We start from the raw sequence: 22,044 nt of genomic DNA, 5'->3' as shown, positions 1-22,044 counted from the left end.
GTAAGAAGTCCCGTGGGACTGTGATCCGTGTCATGTTTTTCTTGTCCGACCCCACAGACAGTTTTGTGAGGCATCAGGGATTTCATGTTGTGGTTGGTGTCTCCAGTGGACACCAAATTTCACGCGAGTATACGAAACTATTCACTGAGTTTTACCTGTGTTATAATGATCCTCCGAGGCAAGGCAGTAACCATTGGCCAAGCTGTGACCATTAGTCACCAAAAGCTAATTAATGGCTACTTGCTAACAGACACTGCTTGGCTTTGTAACCGCAGGATCTGCTTGGAGATTAGCGAGTCGGTTTTGCAGTTGAACATTAGCCTCTACCAGCCTCTACCAGGCTTCGGGAAGCGGCTGGAAAGAGCTAGTAAAATTGTAATGTAACATGCCCTGCGAGTTGGTCCGGTGTTATTTTTCTTAAGAGAACAGTTTGCCATTGCAATATCATCAGTTACTTTGGCCAATTCTACTCTTTCCAGCCGCTTCCCGAAGCCTGGTAGAGGCTAGCTGAAGAACGTATAACGGCCTATTTATTTAGATGGCCGGATTGTTGGCGTGTGGTTACGTTTTTTACCTACCTAACACATGACTACAGTTTTGGACCCTCTAGCGGCTATCGTAGATACTGCAGCTGACTTTCGAGCTGTATTGCTTCATTGTTCAGATGACCCACAGATGAAATGGAGTATACACCGAGAAATACCTGATATATACAATGATGTGAAAATATGAAATGACTACAAGCGCCGCTAGGTGGAGCACTGATACCATGTTACTCGGAGTTCATCAATGATCAACATTGTCCAAAGTTTTATCAAACTCCAAAATATTTCATACATTGTAGTGGGGGAATCTCCTACGATGTAAATGTGAATATCTTTCTCGAAATATAGTTTTAGGGGGTCAATTGTCTACATTTTTGGAGTCTTGATGTGATGATATTTGGAGAGCTGCCAGCTGAGCCGGGGGCGATGGCAAGGGGAGCTTTACCTTCGCATACCCCAGGTGTACTTCAAACCATGCATCGGCTTATCAGGCAAAATCTATTTTTTATTTTTTACAGCAACCAAATGAGGCTGGTAGATGTTACCAAAAAGGCTCATATAAGTATTCCTTTCCAAACGAAACACACTTGCACCGTGGATCCTAGTTTATCAATTATTCATAACATACACGTCATAGTACGGAAACTAATTGCACATTTTATTCGTAAACTTGTTGCACAATAAAGAGGTGGTGAGGGCCACTTCTTACTCCAACAGTTCCTCTTTGCATTTATCTACACCTAACATGGGAAGCACTGGAGCTACATACACGGTAGGACATTTTGATTGATTTAATAAGCCGTTTCACCGTTCCAAGTGCGCATGTGCAATCGTGAAGCATTGTGATCTAAGGTCAAGTTTAAAGCAAACCAAACTTTGACCTTTGCCCACAATGCATCACAACAGCACTTGCTCAATTGGTACGGTGAAATAGCCTGATGTAGTTAGACGTGATTCAGCATAAAATCAAAGTACTCGTTTGGCATCAAGCGAAGGGTCGACACTAATTACAGTAAACACTGTAGTGTATACTATATCATAAATTGACAGAAGGATATGGTAGTTTCATGATCAAAAAAGTAGATGTGGATGGATTAGTGCATCTAGAATGTTTTTGCACAAATAATATAAACTTGTTAGGTGCATAATATATACATAGTCTTCTCTTTGTTCATGGTGCATGTCATCTTTTAGACTTGTTTTTCTTTTCCGTTTTTTGTTTCTTGTCTACCTGCGTGCCTGTAGTGCTGACACCAATGTCCTGTTTTGCCTTCTTTGCCGGCCTGATCGGTTTCTTCAGTTGGTTGAAAAGCGCCGCCCGCGCCCTCAGCTTGTTGTTCCTCTCCCGGTACGCTAGGGGGAGCGGCAGGTACGAGTAGGTGAAGGCGCGGGTGAAGGAGAGCGCCGAGATGCCGTCCAGGTCGGGCAAGTCCATCTTCTGACGCTGCCTTCTTCTCGAGACAGACTCGAACTCCGATTCCGAAGAACTTTCGCTGCTTCCGGACTCCGTCTCGGTGGAATTTATCGACTCTGACGCCGACCCTACTTTGTTTGACACGGTAAAGTCCGTTGCCTTGTCCAGGTCGCCTTCGGTGGTGCTCGCGAGGGGCGTGACCGCTAGCGAACTCATGGGTCTACGGTTGCCGGGGCTCTTAGACACCCTGCCTGCGTTATCCACCGTGGGAATCGGTGGGAGAGTGTTCCGTTTGGGATCGGGAAAATACGGTGTCGGTGAGACCATGTCCTGTACATCGCTGGCCCTCTTTACCGACTTCGGCAGGGGTGCAAGCCCCCTAGCGGGCAAAGACTGAGAGTCATCCCCTTCAAGACCTATCGTTTTCAATCTCTCACTGGATAGATCTGTTCCGACTTTGTAGGACAGCGAGGCGAGTTTCTCTCCAGGTCTTAAGTCCTGCTGCGAACCAGCCATTCCATTTCTATCTATGTCATGATCACTGTCCATGCCATCCCGCTGGTTGGCCCTGTTGGGATATCTCATTGCTTGATTCGATAGTCTTTTTGTTTTCTTGACGATTTCCCGCCTTTTCCGTGACGGCGAGTCCTGAGCCCCCGTCCCCTCGGTCTGTACGGCTAGGCCATCTCTGGCGTCTGTTCCCAAATGAACGGCTCGACTGTCCGAGCCTTTAGCCACTCCAGCTGCAGCCGAGTTGTCCTTGTTGGAGGATACCGACACTCGTCGCTGCCGCATCAGTCCTTCAGACATGCTCGCCTCCGATCCGACCATGCTGGAAAACGTGCCCTCTCGGCTGACCAATGAGGGCGTGCCTGTGTCCTGCGCAGGCGTGGACGGGTAGTCCGCCAGCTTGCCCGGCTGTGTGTCGGGTTTCCCCGTCCTGTTCTTCACGTACTTGTTCTTAATCTTCTCTTTGTCCTGCGTCTTCCTGCCCTGCCGCAGTGTCTTAACGGTCTTGGACCCTATCATTACCTTGTGACCCTCTTCAAGACGTGGTTCCAAGGAGCTGGATTCTTTACTTGACATGAAACTTTCGCTTCTTCCTTTCAAGCCGCCCGCCGCGACTTCCGCGGCGTCTTGGGTGGTGCTCGTGCGACCCTCCTGACCCTTGCCGGTCTGTGCGTCGGTCTGCCCGTCCGTCGGTTTCTGTCCCTTGGCGTCTCTCTGGAAAGGCTCATACGAGGACGGGTCGTACTGCTGCCTCAGGTCGGACGTGGTCGGCCCTTCAGCCGGCCGGATGTCGTACAGAGGATCGTCTTTGTTCCGCTTCTGTCGTCCAGTTGTGCCGCCTGTATCTTCTTCGTTGCCGAGATCGGCGCCCTCCCCCGTCACATCTGCGAAACGACAGCCTTGATCAGTGACTCTTGTAAGAACAATGTGTGCTGTGTTCATCACCAAGATAACGAAAAGACCAGACAATAAAAGAAAGAAACATTTCCCAAAGACCAGCTTGTATGAGAATGATAATAAAGATAATATTTTGCTTACCAAGGTCGTTGTCCGGCATATGAACCACCACTTCTTGTCGTCTGATCTTCGTCTCAACGTACTGCTTCAACCATCCCGGCTGACCTTTCAATTTAGACATGACGGAAGCCATGGCCTCACTCACCCCCTCCTCCACCACATGGAATAGTCCATCGTCCTTGACAACGCCCGGTTCGAAGTTGCCCGTGCTGTCCACCCTCCCCGTCAGTTGGAACTTTCCATTTCCGTCCATGGCGCCAAAGTAGAATGCCCCGTCTTCTCCATACGTTCCAAAAGGCACGAATTCACCATTATTGGGATCTTTCACGCCAAAGTACAGTCTCCCGTCTGAAAGGCGTCTCAATATTAAATTTTCGTTTCCTTGTGACTTTAAGACTTGTTTCACTTCGTCTTCTGTAAGTAGCTTGCCGTCTTTTAGAATGGCCTTCATCATGTCTATCATGAAATCAGCCATCCACGCAGTTTCGGGATGCGCTTCCTTTACTACTCTTGTTTGCTTGTCGTCGGTGAGGTGTTCTCGTAGTTTGTTCACAATGTCCGGTACGTCCGAGGACGCTAGATCACTGTTGTTCATGAGTGCCTTCAGGAGACCCGCGGCGCCCTTAGAGTCTGGATCCACGGACCCGCCGGATGATAGAACCTGCGTGAGCTGGGACGTCAACGTGCTCTCCAGCATCCGCGAAAACTGTTCGGAGATCGGCCGGCCGTCCTCGTCGCTCGCCTCGAACGGGACGAAGACGCCGTCCGGCCCGTAGGTGCCGAGCCGAATCCCGCCGTCGGGCCCGGTCTGCACCGCGATCGTCCCCCGCTTGATCTCCGCGAGCAGCGCCGGCAGGTTGTTGGGCGTCAACCTGACGACGTGGTTCGATTTCAGCGAGTTCAAGAAGTGTGCACCTTCCTCGGCCCAGGCCGCGTCGTCGATGTCGTCGCTGGCGTCCAGGAGCTGCAACACCAACTGCCGCTCGTCCAAGTCCCCGAGAACCCTGGTGGACCCCGGGCGGGAGTCCCTCTCCAGGATCCGGAGCAGCATCGGGAGGAGCCCGTGTCCGGCGCCGCCCCCCTGCTGGCTGGCGAAGCCGCTGTCCTGGCTGCTGGCGTGCGACTCCGGAGCGGTCTCCAGACTCCCCCTGCGCCGCACAGACGCCTTCTGTGCTCTTCTCCGACCCTCCTTCCGGTGGGAAGGTCTCATTGTTGCACCTGCATCAACAAAAGACTTTTCAATTTCTTTCTCGAAATGTATATTTTTATATAACATTCAAGACCAATTTGCTGTCATGTGTTTGCATAAAAAAAGTGATAATAAACTTAACCTACAGTTTACCTATCTATGTTTGGTCTTGGCAAACAACACCAGGACATACGTCGACACCATCCTTCGTTCAATAGTTTTGCACACTATGGTAGCCTACTATTCCGCTGAGCCTAACAGTCTTGGATTAGTCATCATTAGTACACAATGCAACCGTACCATCTTTTCCGTCGTCGCCGAGGTCCAGATCCTCCTCGCTGAACTCGTCGGTTCCGTAGCTCCAGTAGTCGTCATCCTCCTCCTCCTCCTCCCGCCTGGCCGCAGCCTGGTTCCGCAGGTCCCTCAGGAGGCTCAGCAGGGACGAGGCTTCGTCGTCGTACAGCAGGCGGTGGCTACCCTGAAAATCATATATTGTACTAGTTACTTACTGTAAATCCCTTTATATATTCGCATTTTTCTCAGAGCGCGAAAGATTTACAGTATGTTTGCCTTCGCAGGAGGAAAAGTTATTGTTTTTGCTCTGACACATAAGGTCGATGACCTGGACAACACGTCTGTCTCCAGGGTGCTGGTGCTGTAGCAGACACCCTGTGGTGTTGGGTTACATTATGCAGCAATAGCCGGACAGAGTTGGACTGTGTCACCAGATATATGAATCTGTTTGAGTAATGAATAGAGCTAGTTTGTTGGACTAAACAGTGGTTACCTTTCTAGTTTTTTGTTGCATTTCGACGAGACCCATGGCCAGGATTAGAAGTTCAGATTTGATCACAATCCCACCGCTGCCACCAGTTTTGGTGTGTATTTCATTGCATCCTTGTCTTTCTGAATTCCCCATAGCAAACACAACAAACGAACCAAAAACAACAAAAACTTACGGTCGTTGCACCCATCAGCAACAGTTTCTCGCCATGTCGGCCTGCCTTCATGCGAATGGCTTGTGACTTTGGGTCCACTCCCTGCAAGTACAACACTTGGTATGAACCATCTAGACTCAACAGAACATTCAAAATGATTCTGTCTGACTCTCCATCCATACAATTGGTAACACAAAATCACCGATCCCAGTGTAATTTACTTATTCTATAGACGAAATTGTTCAAAGTACATATCAAGTGCACTGTAATGTCATACCAGTGAATCCTACTTCGGACAAAAATAAGAAACAAATTTTCTAGTTCAGACGAAAATCGTAGCAACGGCTTCGCCTTTGAGGTGTCGCCAAAAAGACAGATATTAAAAGTCTGACCTGTAGCAGCCCGGCGCTGGCCTCCCGTGTTAGCCAGAAGGCCATGCCTCGCACAGGCCGCGACGGCTGGTCACAGCTCTCTGGCACCTCCCCTAGCCTGTTCCAGACGTCTCTGCAGCGTGCGCAGTGGAACAGCGGCCGGCAGATGACGCCTGGGACGTAGTCTTTGTTCGTAATCTGTGAAAATATACAAAAGATATATATTCAGTTACCCGATGCGGGAAAAGGTCCAATAGTCTATCTTTAATAAAGTATCAAAGACGAGAAAAATGTGTTGATGTATATATGATGATAACAAACCTCTATAGGGATGCCCATGCTGTGTATGTTCATTAGAGTCTTCAGCCCTTTTTCCACAGCCTCTGGGTCGTCAACCTCAGCGGCCTGGGTTTCCAGGCTAGCGTCAGACGACGTCGACACCGTAGACGTGGATTTGACATTCTGAAATGGAAATATATATTTTCTGATACGAATCATGGAGGGGATCCCGGAAAGGGCCTGGCTGAGAATTTTATTGTATTGTGTAGTAAGTGATCGCAGGTGACCCCAAATGGCACACGGGTTCAGTTCGAATTGCCAATTGGTCACATCGAACATAGTTCGGGTTCCAGAAAAAAGGTGGGTACTTCCGATCACCGTTATATTTCAAGTCAATTTATTAATCTCCAAGCAGACCTTACGGTTCTGGTTGCATGTTTCTGGATACAACAGTGGCTTACCAGGAGGCTTTTCCTGCGGGGCTCCGTGTGTGCTTTAGGCGGCGGCAGTCGCATGTCCGTCCCCTCCACCGAGAGATTGTTTTTGTCCGTCCGGTCCCGGATCGCTCTGCCCCGCTGCCCGTACGTATCGGTGCCGTATACGGCGTGTTGCAGGTACAGGAACGCCAGGAACTGGACACAAATAATAGGCGAGGGTAACATAAAAAAACTGGAGGCCCGAAGATCAATTAAGACTTACGAACCACCAACATTATGTTTTCAGGCTTATGTTTTCTTTCCTTCTTTATTTCTTTTTTCTTTTCTCTCCTTTCACTTCTTCCTGTATTGTATATCCAAGTAGTTTCACTATAACCTCCTTGGTATATCTGATCATTTTGATCATCGTTTCTCTTTTCCTTCCTTTCCTTGTTTCCCTTTTGTTCATTCTTTTTATGTCTTTCTGTCACTTCCCTCTCTTTGCCCATCTTGTACTCACCTTATTCTTCATCCCTGTCGTTCCCGTGCCCGGCCCCGCATGTCTGGACTCCTGTACGGTCGGGAGGAACTCTCCGCTGTGCCGCACGTCGATCTTTAGGGATGACGCTGTCGGTTCTACCGCGGTGGACTTCCCGTGCGTGGTCCGACCAGCTGGTGGCACGCTGGGCAGCACACTGGCGCGCTGAAACAATGAGGGATTGAATCAAATCAAATTAAAGGAATGAGGGAATGAAATGAATAAAGGCATCCAACGCAATTTCATGGAGGCAAAACAAAAATATTCTGGATGCCGAAATCTGCCTGATATTGACATTTACTGCCATTTCTGCACATTTTTGTCAACATTTCACACTTGAAACGTTTGAAATAGCCAAGAAAAAGCTATATCAACAGTCTCTTTATCTTTTGGGTCCTTAAAATTAATGACGTAGCCCTCGAGGCATGTTAGGGCAACATTATAGAACATGAATCGAGCTCATTCAAGTTAGAGTCCACGACAACACGAGAAAACAATCATACTGTTTATAGACAACTTGACCTCAAACGTGTTTTGCACGTGTTGATTTCACGAAGACCTTTAATAGTGTTGGGCTTTTCTAAGGGACGTACGAGTGTAATACGGAGCAAAATATTTCTTTGAAAATTTTCGATGGAATAAGCATAACACACTTTTTTTCAAAAGACTTGCTTGAGTATTTTGTTAGGTCTGATTCTATCATCCAGTCCACGAGAACACCGGAAATAACACGTCACATCCGGTTATTATCAATATCATAACATTGAACTTTGATTGAACATGATCACCGGAAATTGCCCAAGTCACATCCGAGCAATGATTAAACGACCGGAAATGACCCAACGGCATCTTGGGAATGCGTTTACTGAGACCACAGGGGGTAGTGATGACGCAATGTTTGACTGATGTAAACACTTGACTCTCATGATATCAAATCGGTCGTAAACGAGTATCGCGATTAGAGGGTTTTATGGGCGTAATTTCCTGTCATGACGGTTATGCAAAAGCATCTATCTTATTTGGGACACTCAGAGATCACTTGATGCTATCTATAGCTAGCTGTGGTATCAGGACAGCGTTATAAAACTCCGTATCATAAAACTATCAACTGACGATTTATGAATTCCGTGCGTCACACTGGCAACGACCTTCGGCCGAGTGCGTTGATCGCTACCAGAAGGTTGCCTGATTTTAAAACCGCCAAAGAATCGAGCGTATTTTTCGCCCGCGCGATTCCAAAAAGGGATACTAGTAGTCAGCTGGTTGCCATCATCCTCCGTAGTAAGGGGATAGCGACAAAGGAGCCGGAGGTAATACTTTATAAAACTTGTGCCAGGCTAGAAAGGGATAGAGAACAGCTTACTGATCTCTTTCAGGCATATCCGTATAGTATAAAAGGAGCTAGTACTATTTGCAGTTGGTTGGTTTAGATACATTTTCATTACGACAACACTGCATGTGATCTTTCGCGTCGTTCTTCGTGGGTCTTCGTGTCCTCCTGGATGTCTTTCGCGTGACCTCGGCACATACCCGAGACTCTTTCTTTCTACTCGACACATTGTAAACCTTCCCGGGTGAGATTTATTCACCGCGGCCCTGACAGGGTTTTTAGACACAGTCTGCTCCGTCAATATTTGTCCTTACGGTGTGTCCACAGCCCCCTGACAGCGTGTCCAACGTAGTGACAAAACGACCGACTTGTGGAGTGACACCACGAAACAATGCCGCCATTTTTAGCTTTCTGATTCTCGAGAGAGAGAGACAACATCGTCTTCAAATATAAATACAAAATCCGGCTAAGCCTTAAGATAAACTTGTCTTGATTTCGGGTGAACATTTATTGTAGTTTTCTTTTTATATTCCTGAATTTGGGAATTGGTTTTGTGATGTTCAAATATACGAGTTACAAAGCAAACATCTTTTTGAGGGGTTCACGGATTGAATAAACACGTTACCGGCGAAAGGTTACATATTTTATCAGAGTCATTGCATCTAACAGTCTCCGTATACAATTTTGAAAGAAAACTATCAAGTTTTTATTACGTATAATGAGTCCTCTTCTTTGTGAGTACATATTTGGTCGGTGTATTCTTTTTAACGACCACTCAATCCGCAATGACAGACCTATCAGACGCAGTGTAAATATACTTTACTATTGCCTGATGTAATAAGGCGTTATCGCGTCCGATCTGCCCGATAACACAGGCACACAATACCTTCCCTTCTGCGAACGCACCCGGGACGACTGATAGAGCATTTAATGTTGTCAGTGGTCCGCTTGTGTGTACATTTGTTGTACGGTTAAGTAATTTTTGCGTCAGGTGTTCAGCGAGGCTTTCAAAGAATGAATCAACACAGTCAAGACGAATCAACGACAATCTTTCTTTCGTCGCAAGACAGCTGAAGTTTTTTTACAACACATCCACGAACACAACTTTCCTTGATTTTTGTTGCCGCAAACCTATCGGTGTACGAATATGTTGGTGTACGATGCATACGCGACTGTCCCGATACTAAGAATTGAATTTTCTATATCGTAATCCTATCGCGATCGTACGAGGAATTTGTCAATGCACGAAATATTTACAACTATCCCACAAATTTTGTATCGTAAAGGTATCAGTGTTTTATATATTGTGCACTTCATTGGCAACTATGCTTCGCTTTGATCGCAGACCGATATCGTGCGAACGAATACTACTTCTCTTCTGCCTGATTTAATAAATGGTTTATGTGGACTACCTCCGCGGTTGTGTGTGTTTAACAGAGACAGGGCAGTTGTTATAAGAAATCGTCATTTGTTTCCACAGTTTGATAAACACCAAAGTAACGTATAAACAGAGCTGGGTAAGCTGTATACTTTATCTTGATGTATTCGTATTTAACGTCTAGCTCACATTCCCAACCTATCTTTGTTTAAACATTAGTGTGAGTGAACAGTACATTATTTGTTAACTATGTTACAATCAGTATGTAGAAATACAATGTAGAATAGTGAGTAAGAAGACCAGAAATTAGATCTAAAACTTCGTATGGTGACAGAAAGCTTCAACGATATTTAACAGAGCTTAACCTTTAAGATACACAGTATAGGCACTACAGAATGCTTCTCCGCAACTAAACGTCAATATTATCTCAGTATTAAAACAGCACAAATGTTGGGCATTCTTTTGTATATACTCGTACCAGTAACCACTCTATACTTCTTGTCCTATACAGAAGCCATTACACGTAAACACATACACAAAACAGAGGATGTATTTATAAAGGTTTCTCCAGACGCCAATTTAGTTTATAGAGGCACATCTTCACGCTTCGGTGCATCTCCAAACGACACAGCGTTGCCAAGGAAAAGTTTGCTCACTTGACATGTCATCTTTTCAGTTGCGGACTGACAAAATATGCTTTGTGGCCTAAAATCCCACTCTTAACACCCTGCGTAAGGTTGTGTGACTAAAAATTTGTGATATAATATTTTTGGAAAAGGATTTTATATTCCTTGTGCTATTTTCAGTGAAGATATGTAGCAACTGAAATGTAGTACTTACCCGTTTGGAGTATTTCGCCCGCCGTTGTTTCTGTCGCCCTATAGCGTCCCCCTCTCCCTCTTTCTGCGGCCCAAAGACCGCTAGCTTCGGTAGAACGATGTTTCCGCTCATTTCAGCCTGGGTTTCTGTCACGAAATCATCGTAGAAAGGATGTCCGAGTCGCCGCGTACGTTTGTAGTTTTTTTCCTACGCGCGCCTACTCACTTGCACTACCCCCGCACTCGTGCGTGCCAACATGTTGTTTGATCTGCCACGTGACTGGTCTCCTAGGGTTACGGCGTTCTAGAACGTCATGATCACTTCCTTCCCTTCTGGACGTTCTACAACTACAAAACCCACGACACAAACCACGTGAAACACTTGAAATCTTTCTTGTCGACAGAGTGAAAAAAATCAAGTCACAACTCAAGTCGGTCCCACAGCGTCGGCAAGTTAAAATGTTTATCAAATAGTGAATTTGTAATATGAAACGACCCACTGAGGCGCCCGTCAAAGTGCGTAAATACGGGCAAAGTGGCGATGACACCCAATGTAGGCTAGGCAAAGAAAGACCGAGTTTGATCTTTATAGTAGGAAAACGGCTGTGCTACACGATTACTATTCACCGTGACTAATTTAACTTCGCATTAAATAAACTTTTCCTTGCAAGCGACTGTAAGGTCATTGGCCTAGTCATGACGTATGGCGACGTCATTGTACAACTTCATGTCGATGCTTGGTAACGAGGAAAATTAACATTAGTTTTTATTTAGTAGTTTGTTGAAAACTCTCTCTCACCATCAAGGCCTAGCCTCCACCAGGCCTTTCTGTACGAGAGTACGGATCGTAGGAGTCAAATAAGGAAAATAATTAGCCAGGAGAGTCAGTCAACGGGAAAGTTAACGTTTCCAAACAACTCTGGTAGCCAAAAGTCCCTATAAAATCATCATCCCTATTAATATTAGCCAGCGTAGGGTACATCACGTTCTACACGATCGTCACGTCCCCAAAATAGCACGTATAAATTTGAACTTCTTTGGCTTGGAATTCTCCCAGAGGCACGTTTTTACACAATAGCTACTCCCTCAAAATGGCAAACCTATAACTAACACATGGGAAACTGTTCATTTCCGTTGCCAAAGTCTTAAAAATTGCCTCCTAAATCATTGTATACTAGAACCTTTTTTCTCACTGATGACGTCCATATTCAAATAAACATCAAAGTCACGTTCAGAAATGTACCCCACCCCAACCAGCGCCCTGTAGAAAAACGCAGAAACGAATTCTTCAACTTCAAATGTCACAACCTGCTTGAACAGTCTACAACATCAATATCGTACAACAACCTACACCAACATATGACCATTTGTAATAATATTCATTCATAATTATTTGAAATGCCCAGTTTCACAGAGGCACATCCAAGTCCGTGGAAATTATTTCCATGCCTTTTTTCAGTGGACTACGTTCCCTGCTTACTACAACAAATTCCACAATCTGACGTCCAACCAAGCGAACCATGTTCACAATACCACCACCAGTTGACTTGACCGTGCGTTGAAGAGACCATGTAAATACACGTCAGTCATTCAAGATGCACATTTCGATCGCACAGAAAAGTTCGTAAATAATTTCAACAGGTTGGAGAATGCTACACATAGCTTCAGTGCACAGTGAACCTGTCATAACTGCCCTGATGAAGATGACAGACGGTCATCGAAACGTCGGCGTTTGCTTAACAAGTGGTTGTGAATAAAGAACTTTGCCATTCAACACAGAAAAGTTGTTTGGCCGCCGTCTTGCGAAGTTGTGTGCCTCTCCATAAATCTCCAGCCAATTTCAATTACGTTTCAGACAACTGTTGTAAATTCTGAAAGAGGGCAATGTTTGCGCCTAAGGAAGGTGACGTAGTCAACGTGTTTGCTGTGTGCTTATTTCAACAGCGGCCGCGTCAGGGGCATGTCGCCTCGGAGAAGCGTTGTGGGACCTTGTGGCCTTTACTCGAGAGTAGTCGGGACAATATGGCAAGTACATTGTAGCAACCTTCACTGATAAAAGAGAAGAGAGAAATATCACGTCTCATCGACCAGCGTGTCAAAAATTGCACTTCAAGTAGTGCAATTACAAACTAGTTACACTTCTCACCTACATTATGATGCTGCATTGTTACTTGCAAACTGTATTGTCATACATTTTTGTATATAGCAAACTTCAACCAAGGAAAGCCTTCTTGCCTTTTGTCCTCTTTTAATACTTTTGCAGTATCTCTGACTATGACAATAGGTATCACTTAATAATTATGTTCCATTTATCTAGTATCATACAAGCAGCATTATTAGAATCGATCAGTACACTTATCCCTGGCCATCGCTGCAAAACATCATCCACGTATTTTTCGCTGAGTTTCCCATTACACATGGCCTGTTAGCATAGCCTGGATGCCAGACGCTAGGCCCAGAGTTAACTAACGTTACTAACGGTAGTCACTCAGGGCCTAACAAAGGGGTGCCGTGGTATAATTTGCTTGCGGGCATGTTGGCCCCGGAGGCTAGTAGCTGGCCTGTATAGACCGTGGCACCCAGGCTACTGTAAGCAAGGCTACATTGATAGGGCACATCGCAGTGGGGGTGGTAATAGGTGAAGGCGTTGTATCATGATCACTTTAATACGTTACACCGCGGTGACCAAAAGTATCGCTGAAGCTGAAACTAATTAACCGCAACAAAATCCCGCCGAGGAAAAACCAACCTCGTCCCACATCCCGCACTATAATAGTGCCAGGCGTTCGCTCTGTTTACAAGAAGGGCGAACGCGACAACTGAGAGGCCCGGGTGTTGAGCGCAACCCGAGATGCCCCGTGTACATGTAAACTGTAGTGTGTGCCGCCCTTTTCTGGCGTACTCAAACACTAACAACAGTGCGGCTTTTACGTACACAAATGGCTCAGAGCATGTTATTGGTAGAAAGAACTCTTTAAGTGGGGCAGTGGTGAGACAATACTACCGTAATGCGATATGGCTAACGTTTGCTAACAAAACAGACTGTTTCCTCAGCCCGTTATGTATGCTCCTCACCAACCACCTGCTATATACAAGGCAGCGTGTGGTACATAAACTAACCGACAGTGGCGCTATTCCACGTCTTTGCAACGTCAGGCACGGGTTATTGAAAAGTAGATTTGCGCTGATAAACCGTAGGTAGTCAAACTGATGACGAAAGCTAAAAACACCCAAAGTGGAAGAAAATTGGTATAATAATATTTTTTCTTTGGCAATATCCCCCAACACCCCTATAATAACAATACCCCCTACATCCCTATACATGTAATAACATATGTGTATACATTATAATATAGGCAGATAACATTAACCAATCAGAAGGCCCAATTGTATATTGGTTATGACGCCATAACCTGACGAGGGGTGATTAAATACCATAATCACTTTGACCAATCAGCGTCGACGGATGAAAACCGTTCGCTGTGCTCACTCGGCGGTTCAATCGGTGGTTATAGGAAGTACTATATACAGCTCGGGGCGGGTCATTGACCCTTAATGAATATTGCATATGTAATGCTTAAAGTCTAATTTCTCGGAATTGCCACCAGTTTGAAGGGCAAGGGGGAGTGCGTGGTTCCGAACACCCCTTCTTCGGACGGTACAGCTGCGTCCTCTGGCAGCTTGAAGCTGAAGCGCTGCAGCAGAGAGGTGAAGAACAGGAAGAGCTCCATCCTGGCCAGCTGTTCCCCCAGGCAAACTCGACGACCTGCAATGATGAAAGGATCACTATTTAAAGTTTGATCTTTGAGGAAGTTTATGCTATCTTCCAAAGAAAACATGTACAGTTACTCAAGTAACTTTAATTGGATACAAAATTGGTAGCATCCACCAGCAATGCACTGTCGAAAAGTACTGGATGCTACTTGAAACGTCAGACAGTTTTCAAAATGTATCCAGTTGCTTGAGTAAATGTTTTCTTGTGTATGTATGCTAACTCATTACCTGGATTTCCAAGCTTCGCCGATGGTTATGGTGTCTACTTCACATCCTGTACGTATAAACTCACCGATGGAAAACGGTATGACTTCTTCTCTCTTCACAAACTTCCCGGCGGCGTCCAGGAAACGGGCGGGGTCGAACTTGTGCGGGTCCGGCCACAGCCGAGGGTCGTGGTGAACCGCCCAAAGGTTGGGCCATACGATGGTGCCCTGTCATGACAGTCAACATGTTTTGAACTAATTAATAACTAGTACATGAAATGTTAAGAGCTAGAGAGGAAGTCCATCTGATTGGTTAATGGCTATGGCTAGTCAGCTCTAACCCATGGACTTATGACGTACAATTTACTAACCTACTTTTTTATGTATTTGTTGTTTTGTATCTGTTTATGTACAACCCTTGAACCTTGTCGAAAATAAGCCATATAGGGATATAGAGATCTATTGTAGTCATTGAAAGTAGCGCCGTTGCTTGTGGTGTACATGTGTGGTACGGCTGGTCAGGAGAGAATTAAGTACGGAGGCCGGTACGAGGTAATCGTTGCTTGACCTATACAAGCCTGACATGAAAAATATGGGAGCTAACCTTAAGAATGTTGTAGCCCCTGAATGCAACGTCGTTGCTTGTGGTGTGTGCTAGGGAGAGGGGAGTGATGGTTGCCAGCCGGCTCAACTCGGTCAGCGTTGCCTCGGTGTACGGCATCTAATAAATATATTAAGAAACAAAAAATACAATCACCAGAATACCAAATATTTCTTCTACTCTTCTTACACAAACAAGTCTAACGTCCAGGAAATGTTTAGCCTGAGTGTCAATCTTCTTAGTAGACCGCTCCCCATGATACGCTACCTGACCTGGTAGCGGATCGTGGGAGCAGACAAAAGCTAAAAAGGCTGACACTCAGGCTAGGAAGTTTTTGGGGTTTTGCTGAATGTCTTGGAACTGGTGGGGGCTATGTTGTATTCTGTATAAAACTAGTCCCTACCTGAGCGCGATGCGCCATGGAGGGGTCCCGGTCCGGCCCGATGACGCTGTCTATCTCCCGCTGTACTGTCTCCTGGACGTCCGGGTGGAGGATCATGTAGAGCAGGGCCCAGCGGAGCGTGGTGGACGTGGTCTCCGTACCCCCCAGGAAAAGGTCCAGCACAACCTGGAGAAACAGCGAAGACTAGGTGGGTCCTACAAATGAAGACTATGGTCCAGCATAACAAACTACTGTTCTGTTTATTCTTACTCCAACACATTTATATAATATATGGAAGCATCCCTTCCAGGTCTGTCTTGTAACCCAGGACCACAGAGTGTCTGCTACATCACCAGTTACCATGGTGACAGACGACTGATCCTGCTTATTGACCCGTATTTGTTTGGACAAGAAGAAGAGGAAGAAGCAACGGACCTAAAACAATCTGTTTTCCTTCTGCAAATGTAAACATAAAATTGGCAGGATAACTTTATTCTCCTAACCATGATGTTTTGTTGTTCCGTAAATGTCGTATTCTCGTCCGCCTGTCTCCCTCGCTTCTCCAGCAGAAAGGCGTCGATGAAGTCCCGGATGTCGTTCGGGTCAAATGTCGCCTCGTGTTCCCGAATCTGCTCCTGAATGTGATTCCTGATGTGCAGTGTAACCTCCTGTGCCTTCAGGAAACCCCGATTCACGACAGGAATGTAGCGAAGGATGGGGATTAACCCCAGTCGCAGAGTGCTTAAGGGAGTCGAGAACAAAATGTTAACAGCTTCCATCAGCGCTATGAATTTCGGGTCGTCGTACTCGTAGCGCGAGCCAAAAACGATCGAGCAGATCACGTTTGCAACCGTAACCTGCATCATGTTTGAGATGCAGAAGCCTTGGTTTTCTTTCTTTGATATTTCGTCCACGAGAGCCTGGGCTTCTTCGAGAATTTTCCCTTCCAAGCTCCTCTTTCCCACGCCGAAGTCTCGCAGGCTCATCAGGGTGAACTTACGGTGCTCCTTCCATGTCGGTCCGTACGGCTCTTGTACGACGCCTGGAAGATAAAATATACGTGGCGGTGCTTTAATCTTGGGCAGCATACCTGATATAAAATGGACATAGACAACCAAGAGTGGGAAGATTGATGTTCCCATTGTTGTCCTTAAAAAAGGAAAGAACAACATTTTGGGTAGCAAGAGAGAGCGACCAAATGTTACGCGAATTCTAGGCTTGATAGAAATTTCAATTTTATCATATGGAACTGAAACAATTGCCTTGGCGTACTTTAAACGGCCCCAGGACAAAAACTTTGAAGCTTATGACAAGCTTAAGCCTCAAGTTTGTATGCACACAGTAAACTCTGCGTAGGAAGACTATCAAGTTAACTGAAGGTTAATCTGTGGTTACAAAATCCTCGAGCTCCCACCATAAGTTCGTGCCTTTCAACTGCATTCAAATACCTACGAACACACCAATGATCTCTAGTGTATGTGGCATCCTGTAGGTAATACATATCTATAGTAAATAAACAAAGAAAAAGTAGCAGAAAAAACACTCTAGTGATGTCAAAAATATCACACTAAACGCCAACTGTGCTCCTCTAGTGGACCAACTCCCCTGTCATGTTTATCTGCGGGTCATCTGTCTGTCTATCATTTCGTTCAATTCTCTTTCCAGTCGCTTCTGAATCCTGGTAGAGGCTACCTTTAGTCTTGAAAGCCGCCACGACCGGGTTCCAAGGCGGGGGTCTGCTGGAGAAGTTCTCGGCGTTCTTCACTAAGGCCTCTCGGATGACGTCATAACTGCCAAGGTAAACCACCGGAAGTGGGCCATGGTAGCAGGAAATGACGTCACCGTACTTCCGGATCCAGTCGGTGGCAACTAATGGCTCTGCCTGTGGGGATAAATAGTCCTACAGATGAGCTTCACACGCCCACTGTGTCAAAGGTCAAGTCCCCCGAGACATAAACAAATGCCTAGACATCTATATGCCGAAAACTGCCTGACCTGACTAGACTCTGACACACACATAGTCAAATACATTTAACGTTATACTACACACCACACTCACACACCACACACCACACACACACACAGGACTAGAAAAACACACATATTAAAATAACCAAATATAAAGACATAAACAACAGAAAATAAATCCTTCAGCTCACCAAAAACTTTAAGATAGTTATTACAAGAGTCTAAATGGCCGACCTTTCCACCGAACGTAACGCCAAGCAGCGGCCAGCCCCACGGTCCCGGGGGTAGGTTGGGGGGACGCCGCATGATCCAGACGGCCAGGAGGCAGCAACCTGCCGCCACCAAAACCCCCAACAGACCCCAGGAGGTCCACAGGTCGTACAGCCCGTCGATAATCATTTGAGGAACGGATACGGGTCTCCCGTAGTCTTACAAGTACACCGTACACAGGGAAATAAGATGGCGTCTTCTGTGGACAAGACTGCGTGTAAACTTACACCTGCATGTTTTGACAAACTCTGACCTTGACCTGGAAGAGTCCATTTTATTTCAGGAGACCAGTAAATGATCTTTCCAGTGGAATCTATGGTGAAATCATGAAAAACAAGCACCTTTTAACCGCAAGTCTCCTACAAAGTTGGATTTTTCAGCTTTAATTGGATACAAAATGTGGAAAGGTCAACTACGGCATTTTAAAGACTGAGCTAGTACCTTCAGCAAAACGAAACCAGGATTTCACCCCGTCCCAGTGGGTCAGTCCATCGTGTAAGGAAGAACTATGCCAAAGGTCATGGTACATTTTGATTGATAAAATACTAGTACTATGATATAAACCTTTACAAACCACTTGGTTCATCATTTCAAATGACCCTATATCACATTCCAAGCTATTTCTGGCAACTTTAAACCACCAATGATACACACTGTCCATAGGTAATACTTGATATTATATATACCTATGAAGTTATAATACTAATATCACCCTTTTACTAAAAACAGGCAAACAATGCACCAACATACGTCGATGAAGGTTAGACATCCAGGTAATACGATACGCCAAAAAACAGTTACTCAAGCAACTGGATATGATTTTGAAAACGTCAGACGTTTCAGCTAGTATCCACTAGCTTTCGTCAGTGACTGAGAGACCAGAGGGGAAAGCAGGTTTATATACACAACCTGTTGATTGATATGCAAATAAAGTGAAGACAAATTTTTGGAAGTCGAAAAAGGAACAAAAGTCAGACAAGTCAAGACAAAACTGGTACACCCTAAGGACCGACCTCACAAAGGTACCAAGGCGAATGTTATTTACAGACTCAAATGTGAGGAGCCCAATTGTAACAACACCTACATCGGAGAGACAAGTCGACCGCTCAAAGTAAGATACAAAGAACATTGCCGACCTAGTGCCAACGGCTACTCCTCAGCTATTTTCCACCACCTACAACACAACCAGGGTCACTCTTTCAAACTCGAGTCCACGGACATCTTAGACCGCGAAACACGCTGGTGGGAACGGGGTGTTAAAGAGGGAATATATGAAAGAATGTACAACCCCACCCTCAACAGGGAAGGGGGGCTACGAGTCGATCTTTCCGGCACTTGGGATTTGGCACTCCCAGCCCCGAGGACAGACAACACTTAAGCTCCTGTTCTGTATAACAGGAGCTTTCAGACTAATTTGCATCATTTTGTCTTGACTTGTCTGACTTTTGTTCCTTTTTCGACTTCCAAAAATTTGTCTTCACTTTATTTGCATATCAATCAACAGGTTGTGTATATAAACCTGCTTTCCCCTCTGGTCTCTCAGTCACTGACGAAAGCTAGTGGATACTAGCTGAAACGTCTGACGTTTTCAAAATCATATCCAGTTGCTTGAGTAACTGTTTTTTGGCGTAATGCACCAACAGTCCCTAAATTTAGTAATCATTTCACAACAGGTTTAAGATCGAACCATGGAGGCAATCAAACTGATCACTCCTGACGACAGCTTAAAACTCTTGAAGTGAAAGAAAATTTGTAAAATGACTTATAATATCATATAGGTAGATAACGTTGGCCAATCAGAAGGCCCCATTTCATATTGGTTATGACGCCATACCCTTACTAGTGGTGATTAAATCCCATAAACACCGCGACCAATCAGCGTCGATGAAAACGACCGCCGGTGACGACCGTTCAGGGCGCTGTGCTCACTTGGCGGTTTAATCGGTGGTTATAGGAAATACTTATGACACCATATACACCTCGGGGCATTGACCCTTAAGTACTAAGTATATGTAGTACACATAGTCTAGTTTCTTGGTATCGCCACAAGTTTGAAGGGCACGGGGGAGTGCGTGAATCCGAACACCCCTTCTTCGGACGGTACAGCTGCGCCCTCTGGCAGCTTGAAGCTGAAGCGCTGCAGCAGAGAGGTGAAGAACAGGAAGAGCTCCATCCTGGCCAGCTGTTCCCCCAGACAAACCCGACGACCTGCAATATCGAAGGAAGAAAACAAAAAGCTAAATCCTACGAGAATCAATCTACGTTTTAGATCTAGCATGTCTCACGGAAAGCCCCAAAATAACTTATCTAGGCTTGCACTAAATACTGGTATGTGTAATAAGGGGAAGGACCACTGCACTTTTCGATACGTGTGCTGGGATCTCTCAGTGTAGTGGGATCTTAAGTGTGGTGGAATTTTAAAGCGTGGTGGGATCTTTAACGTGCTCCAGGTGTGACTCTCCACAGACGCAGGACCTCCAGCTTTACGTCGTTTCCAAGACGTCTGCCAGATTTCATGTAGTACACGTATAAACTCACCGATTGAAAACGGTATGACTTCTTCTCTCTTCACAAACTTCCCGGCGGCGTCCAGGAAACGGGCGGGGTCGAACTTGTGCGGGTCCGGCCACAGTCGAGGGTCGTGGTGAACTGCCCATAGGTTTGCAAGTACGATGGTGCCCTGTCATGACAGTCAACATGTTTTGAACTAACTGGTAGGAAAAATGTCAAGTGAGGAAGTCTATCTGACTAGTTAACGGCTATAGCTAGTCAGCGCTAACCCATGGACTAATGATGTACTTTTTTTATGTATATGTTGTTTTGTATCTGTTTATGTACAACCCGTGACCCCCCCCCCCCTTCGACCTTGTCTAAAATAAGCAATAGATATCTATTGTAGTCCTTGAGGGTAGCGCCGTTGCTTGTGGTGTGTGGTACGGCTGGTCAGGAGAGAATTAAGTACGGAGGCCGGTACGGGATAGTCGTTGCTATACAAGCGGAGCGGGCCTGGCACGAAAATACATGGGAGCTAACCTTAGGAATGCTGTAGCCCCTGAATGTAACGTCGTTGTTTGAGGTATGTGCTCCGGAGAACGGAGTGATACTTGCCAGTCGGCTCACCTCGGTCAGCGTTGCCTCAGTGTACGGCATCTAATAAACATGTTAAGAAACAAAAAATAGAATAACCGGAATACCAAATATTTCGTCTGCTGTTCTTACAAAAACAAGTCTGACCTCCAGGAAATGTTTAGCCTGAGTGTCAATCTTTTAAGTCCGCTCCCCACGATCCGCTACCGGGCCTGGTAGCGGATCGTGGGAGCAGACAAAAGCTAAAAAGGCTGACACTCAGGCTAGGAAGTGTTTGGGGTTTTGCTGAATGTCTTGGAACTGGTGGGGCTAGGGTATGACGTAACACAATATATTTTGAAAACCAAGCCACTTGCTTGAGTATCTGTTTTGTTGAATACCTTCGTTGAGGTGAAACTAGTCCATACCTGAGCGCGATGCGCCATGGAGTGGTCCTGGTCCGGCCCGATGACGCTGTCTATCTCTCGCTGTACTGTCTCCTGGACGTCCGGGTGGAGGATCATGTAGAGCAGGGCCCAGCGGAGCATGGTGGATGTGGTCTCCGTACCCGCCGTGAAAAGATCCAGCACAACCTGAAGAAACACGAGTAAAGGACCATGAAACAGCGTATTAGACAGCGAAGACTGGATGAGTCCTAAAAATGGGGTAAAAATGAGGACCATGGTCCAGCCTAACAGACTACTGCTCTGTTTATTCTTACTCAAACACATTTATATGATATATGGAAGCATCCCTTCCATTTCTGTCAACAAAATGTAACCCAGGACCACAGAGTGTCTGCTACAGCACCAGTTACCATGGTGACAGACGTCTGATCCTGCTCATTGACCCGTATTTGTTTGGACAAGAAGAAGAGGAAGTTAAGAAGCAGCAGACCATAAACAATCTGTTTTCCTTCTGCATATGTAAACATAAAATTGGCAGGATAACTACAGTATATTCTCCTAACCATGATGTTTTGTTGTTCCGTAAATGTCGTATTCTCGTCCGCCTGTCTCCCTCGCTTCTCCAGC

The 22,044-nt window shown here is 45.7% G+C and overlaps 2 protein-coding genes across 2 annotated transcripts in view; both read right to left on the bottom strand.

Annotated features, from left to right (window-relative positions):
• Nucleotides 1-1,191: 1,191 nt before the first annotated feature.
• Nucleotides 1,192-11,291, bottom strand: LOC109471422. The gene is made up of 9 exons (XM_019770709.1): nt 10,766-11,291; nt 7,200-7,382; nt 6,725-6,895; nt 6,306-6,446; nt 6,006-6,182; nt 5,635-5,715; nt 4,976-5,153; nt 3,508-4,704; nt 1,192-3,353 (listed from the first exon to the last, which is right to left on the bottom strand). The coding sequence occupies exons 1-9, from the start codon at nt 10,874-10,876 to the stop codon at nt 1,729-1,731; spliced, it is 3,864 nt and encodes a 1,287-aa protein (XP_019626268.1). The 5' UTR covers nt 10,877-11,291; the 3' UTR covers nt 1,192-1,728.
• A 1,693-nt stretch (nt 11,292-12,984) lies between these two features.
• LOC109469135 overlaps nt 12,985-22,044 on the bottom strand; it is an 11,108-nt gene continuing 2,048 nt past the window's right edge. Inside the window, exons 3-14 of the mRNA XM_019767538.1 lie at nt 21,981-22,044; nt 21,439-21,603; nt 20,978-21,094; nt 20,483-20,624; nt 20,057-20,152; nt 17,909-18,102; nt 17,399-17,588; nt 16,210-16,748; nt 15,728-15,892; nt 15,328-15,444; nt 14,810-14,951; nt 12,985-14,509 (exon numbers count right to left, since the gene is read on the bottom strand). The exon at nt 21,981-22,044 is cut by the window's right edge and continues 472 nt beyond it. Coding sequence (XP_019623097.1) covers nt 14,328-14,509; nt 14,810-14,951; nt 15,328-15,444; nt 15,728-15,892; nt 16,210-16,748; nt 17,399-17,588; nt 17,909-18,102; nt 20,057-20,152; nt 20,483-20,624; nt 20,978-21,094; nt 21,439-21,603; nt 21,981-22,044 — 2,113 coding nt within the window. The 3' untranslated portion in view covers nt 12,985-14,327. The remainder of the gene's footprint in view (nt 14,510-14,809; nt 14,952-15,327; nt 15,445-15,727; nt 15,893-16,209; nt 16,749-17,398; nt 17,589-17,908; nt 18,103-20,056; nt 20,153-20,482; nt 20,625-20,977; nt 21,095-21,438; nt 21,604-21,980) is intronic.

This window comes from Branchiostoma belcheri, unplaced genomic scaffold (genome assembly GCF_001625305.1).
Source record: "Branchiostoma belcheri isolate BF01 breed outbred unplaced genomic scaffold, Haploidv18h27 scaffold10, whole genome shotgun sequence".
NCBI classification, from domain to species: domain Eukaryota; kingdom Metazoa; phylum Chordata; class Leptocardii; order Amphioxiformes; family Branchiostomatidae; genus Branchiostoma; species Branchiostoma belcheri.
Note: the sequence above shows the minus strand (reverse complement) of the source record. Positions and strands in the feature narration are given on the sequence as shown.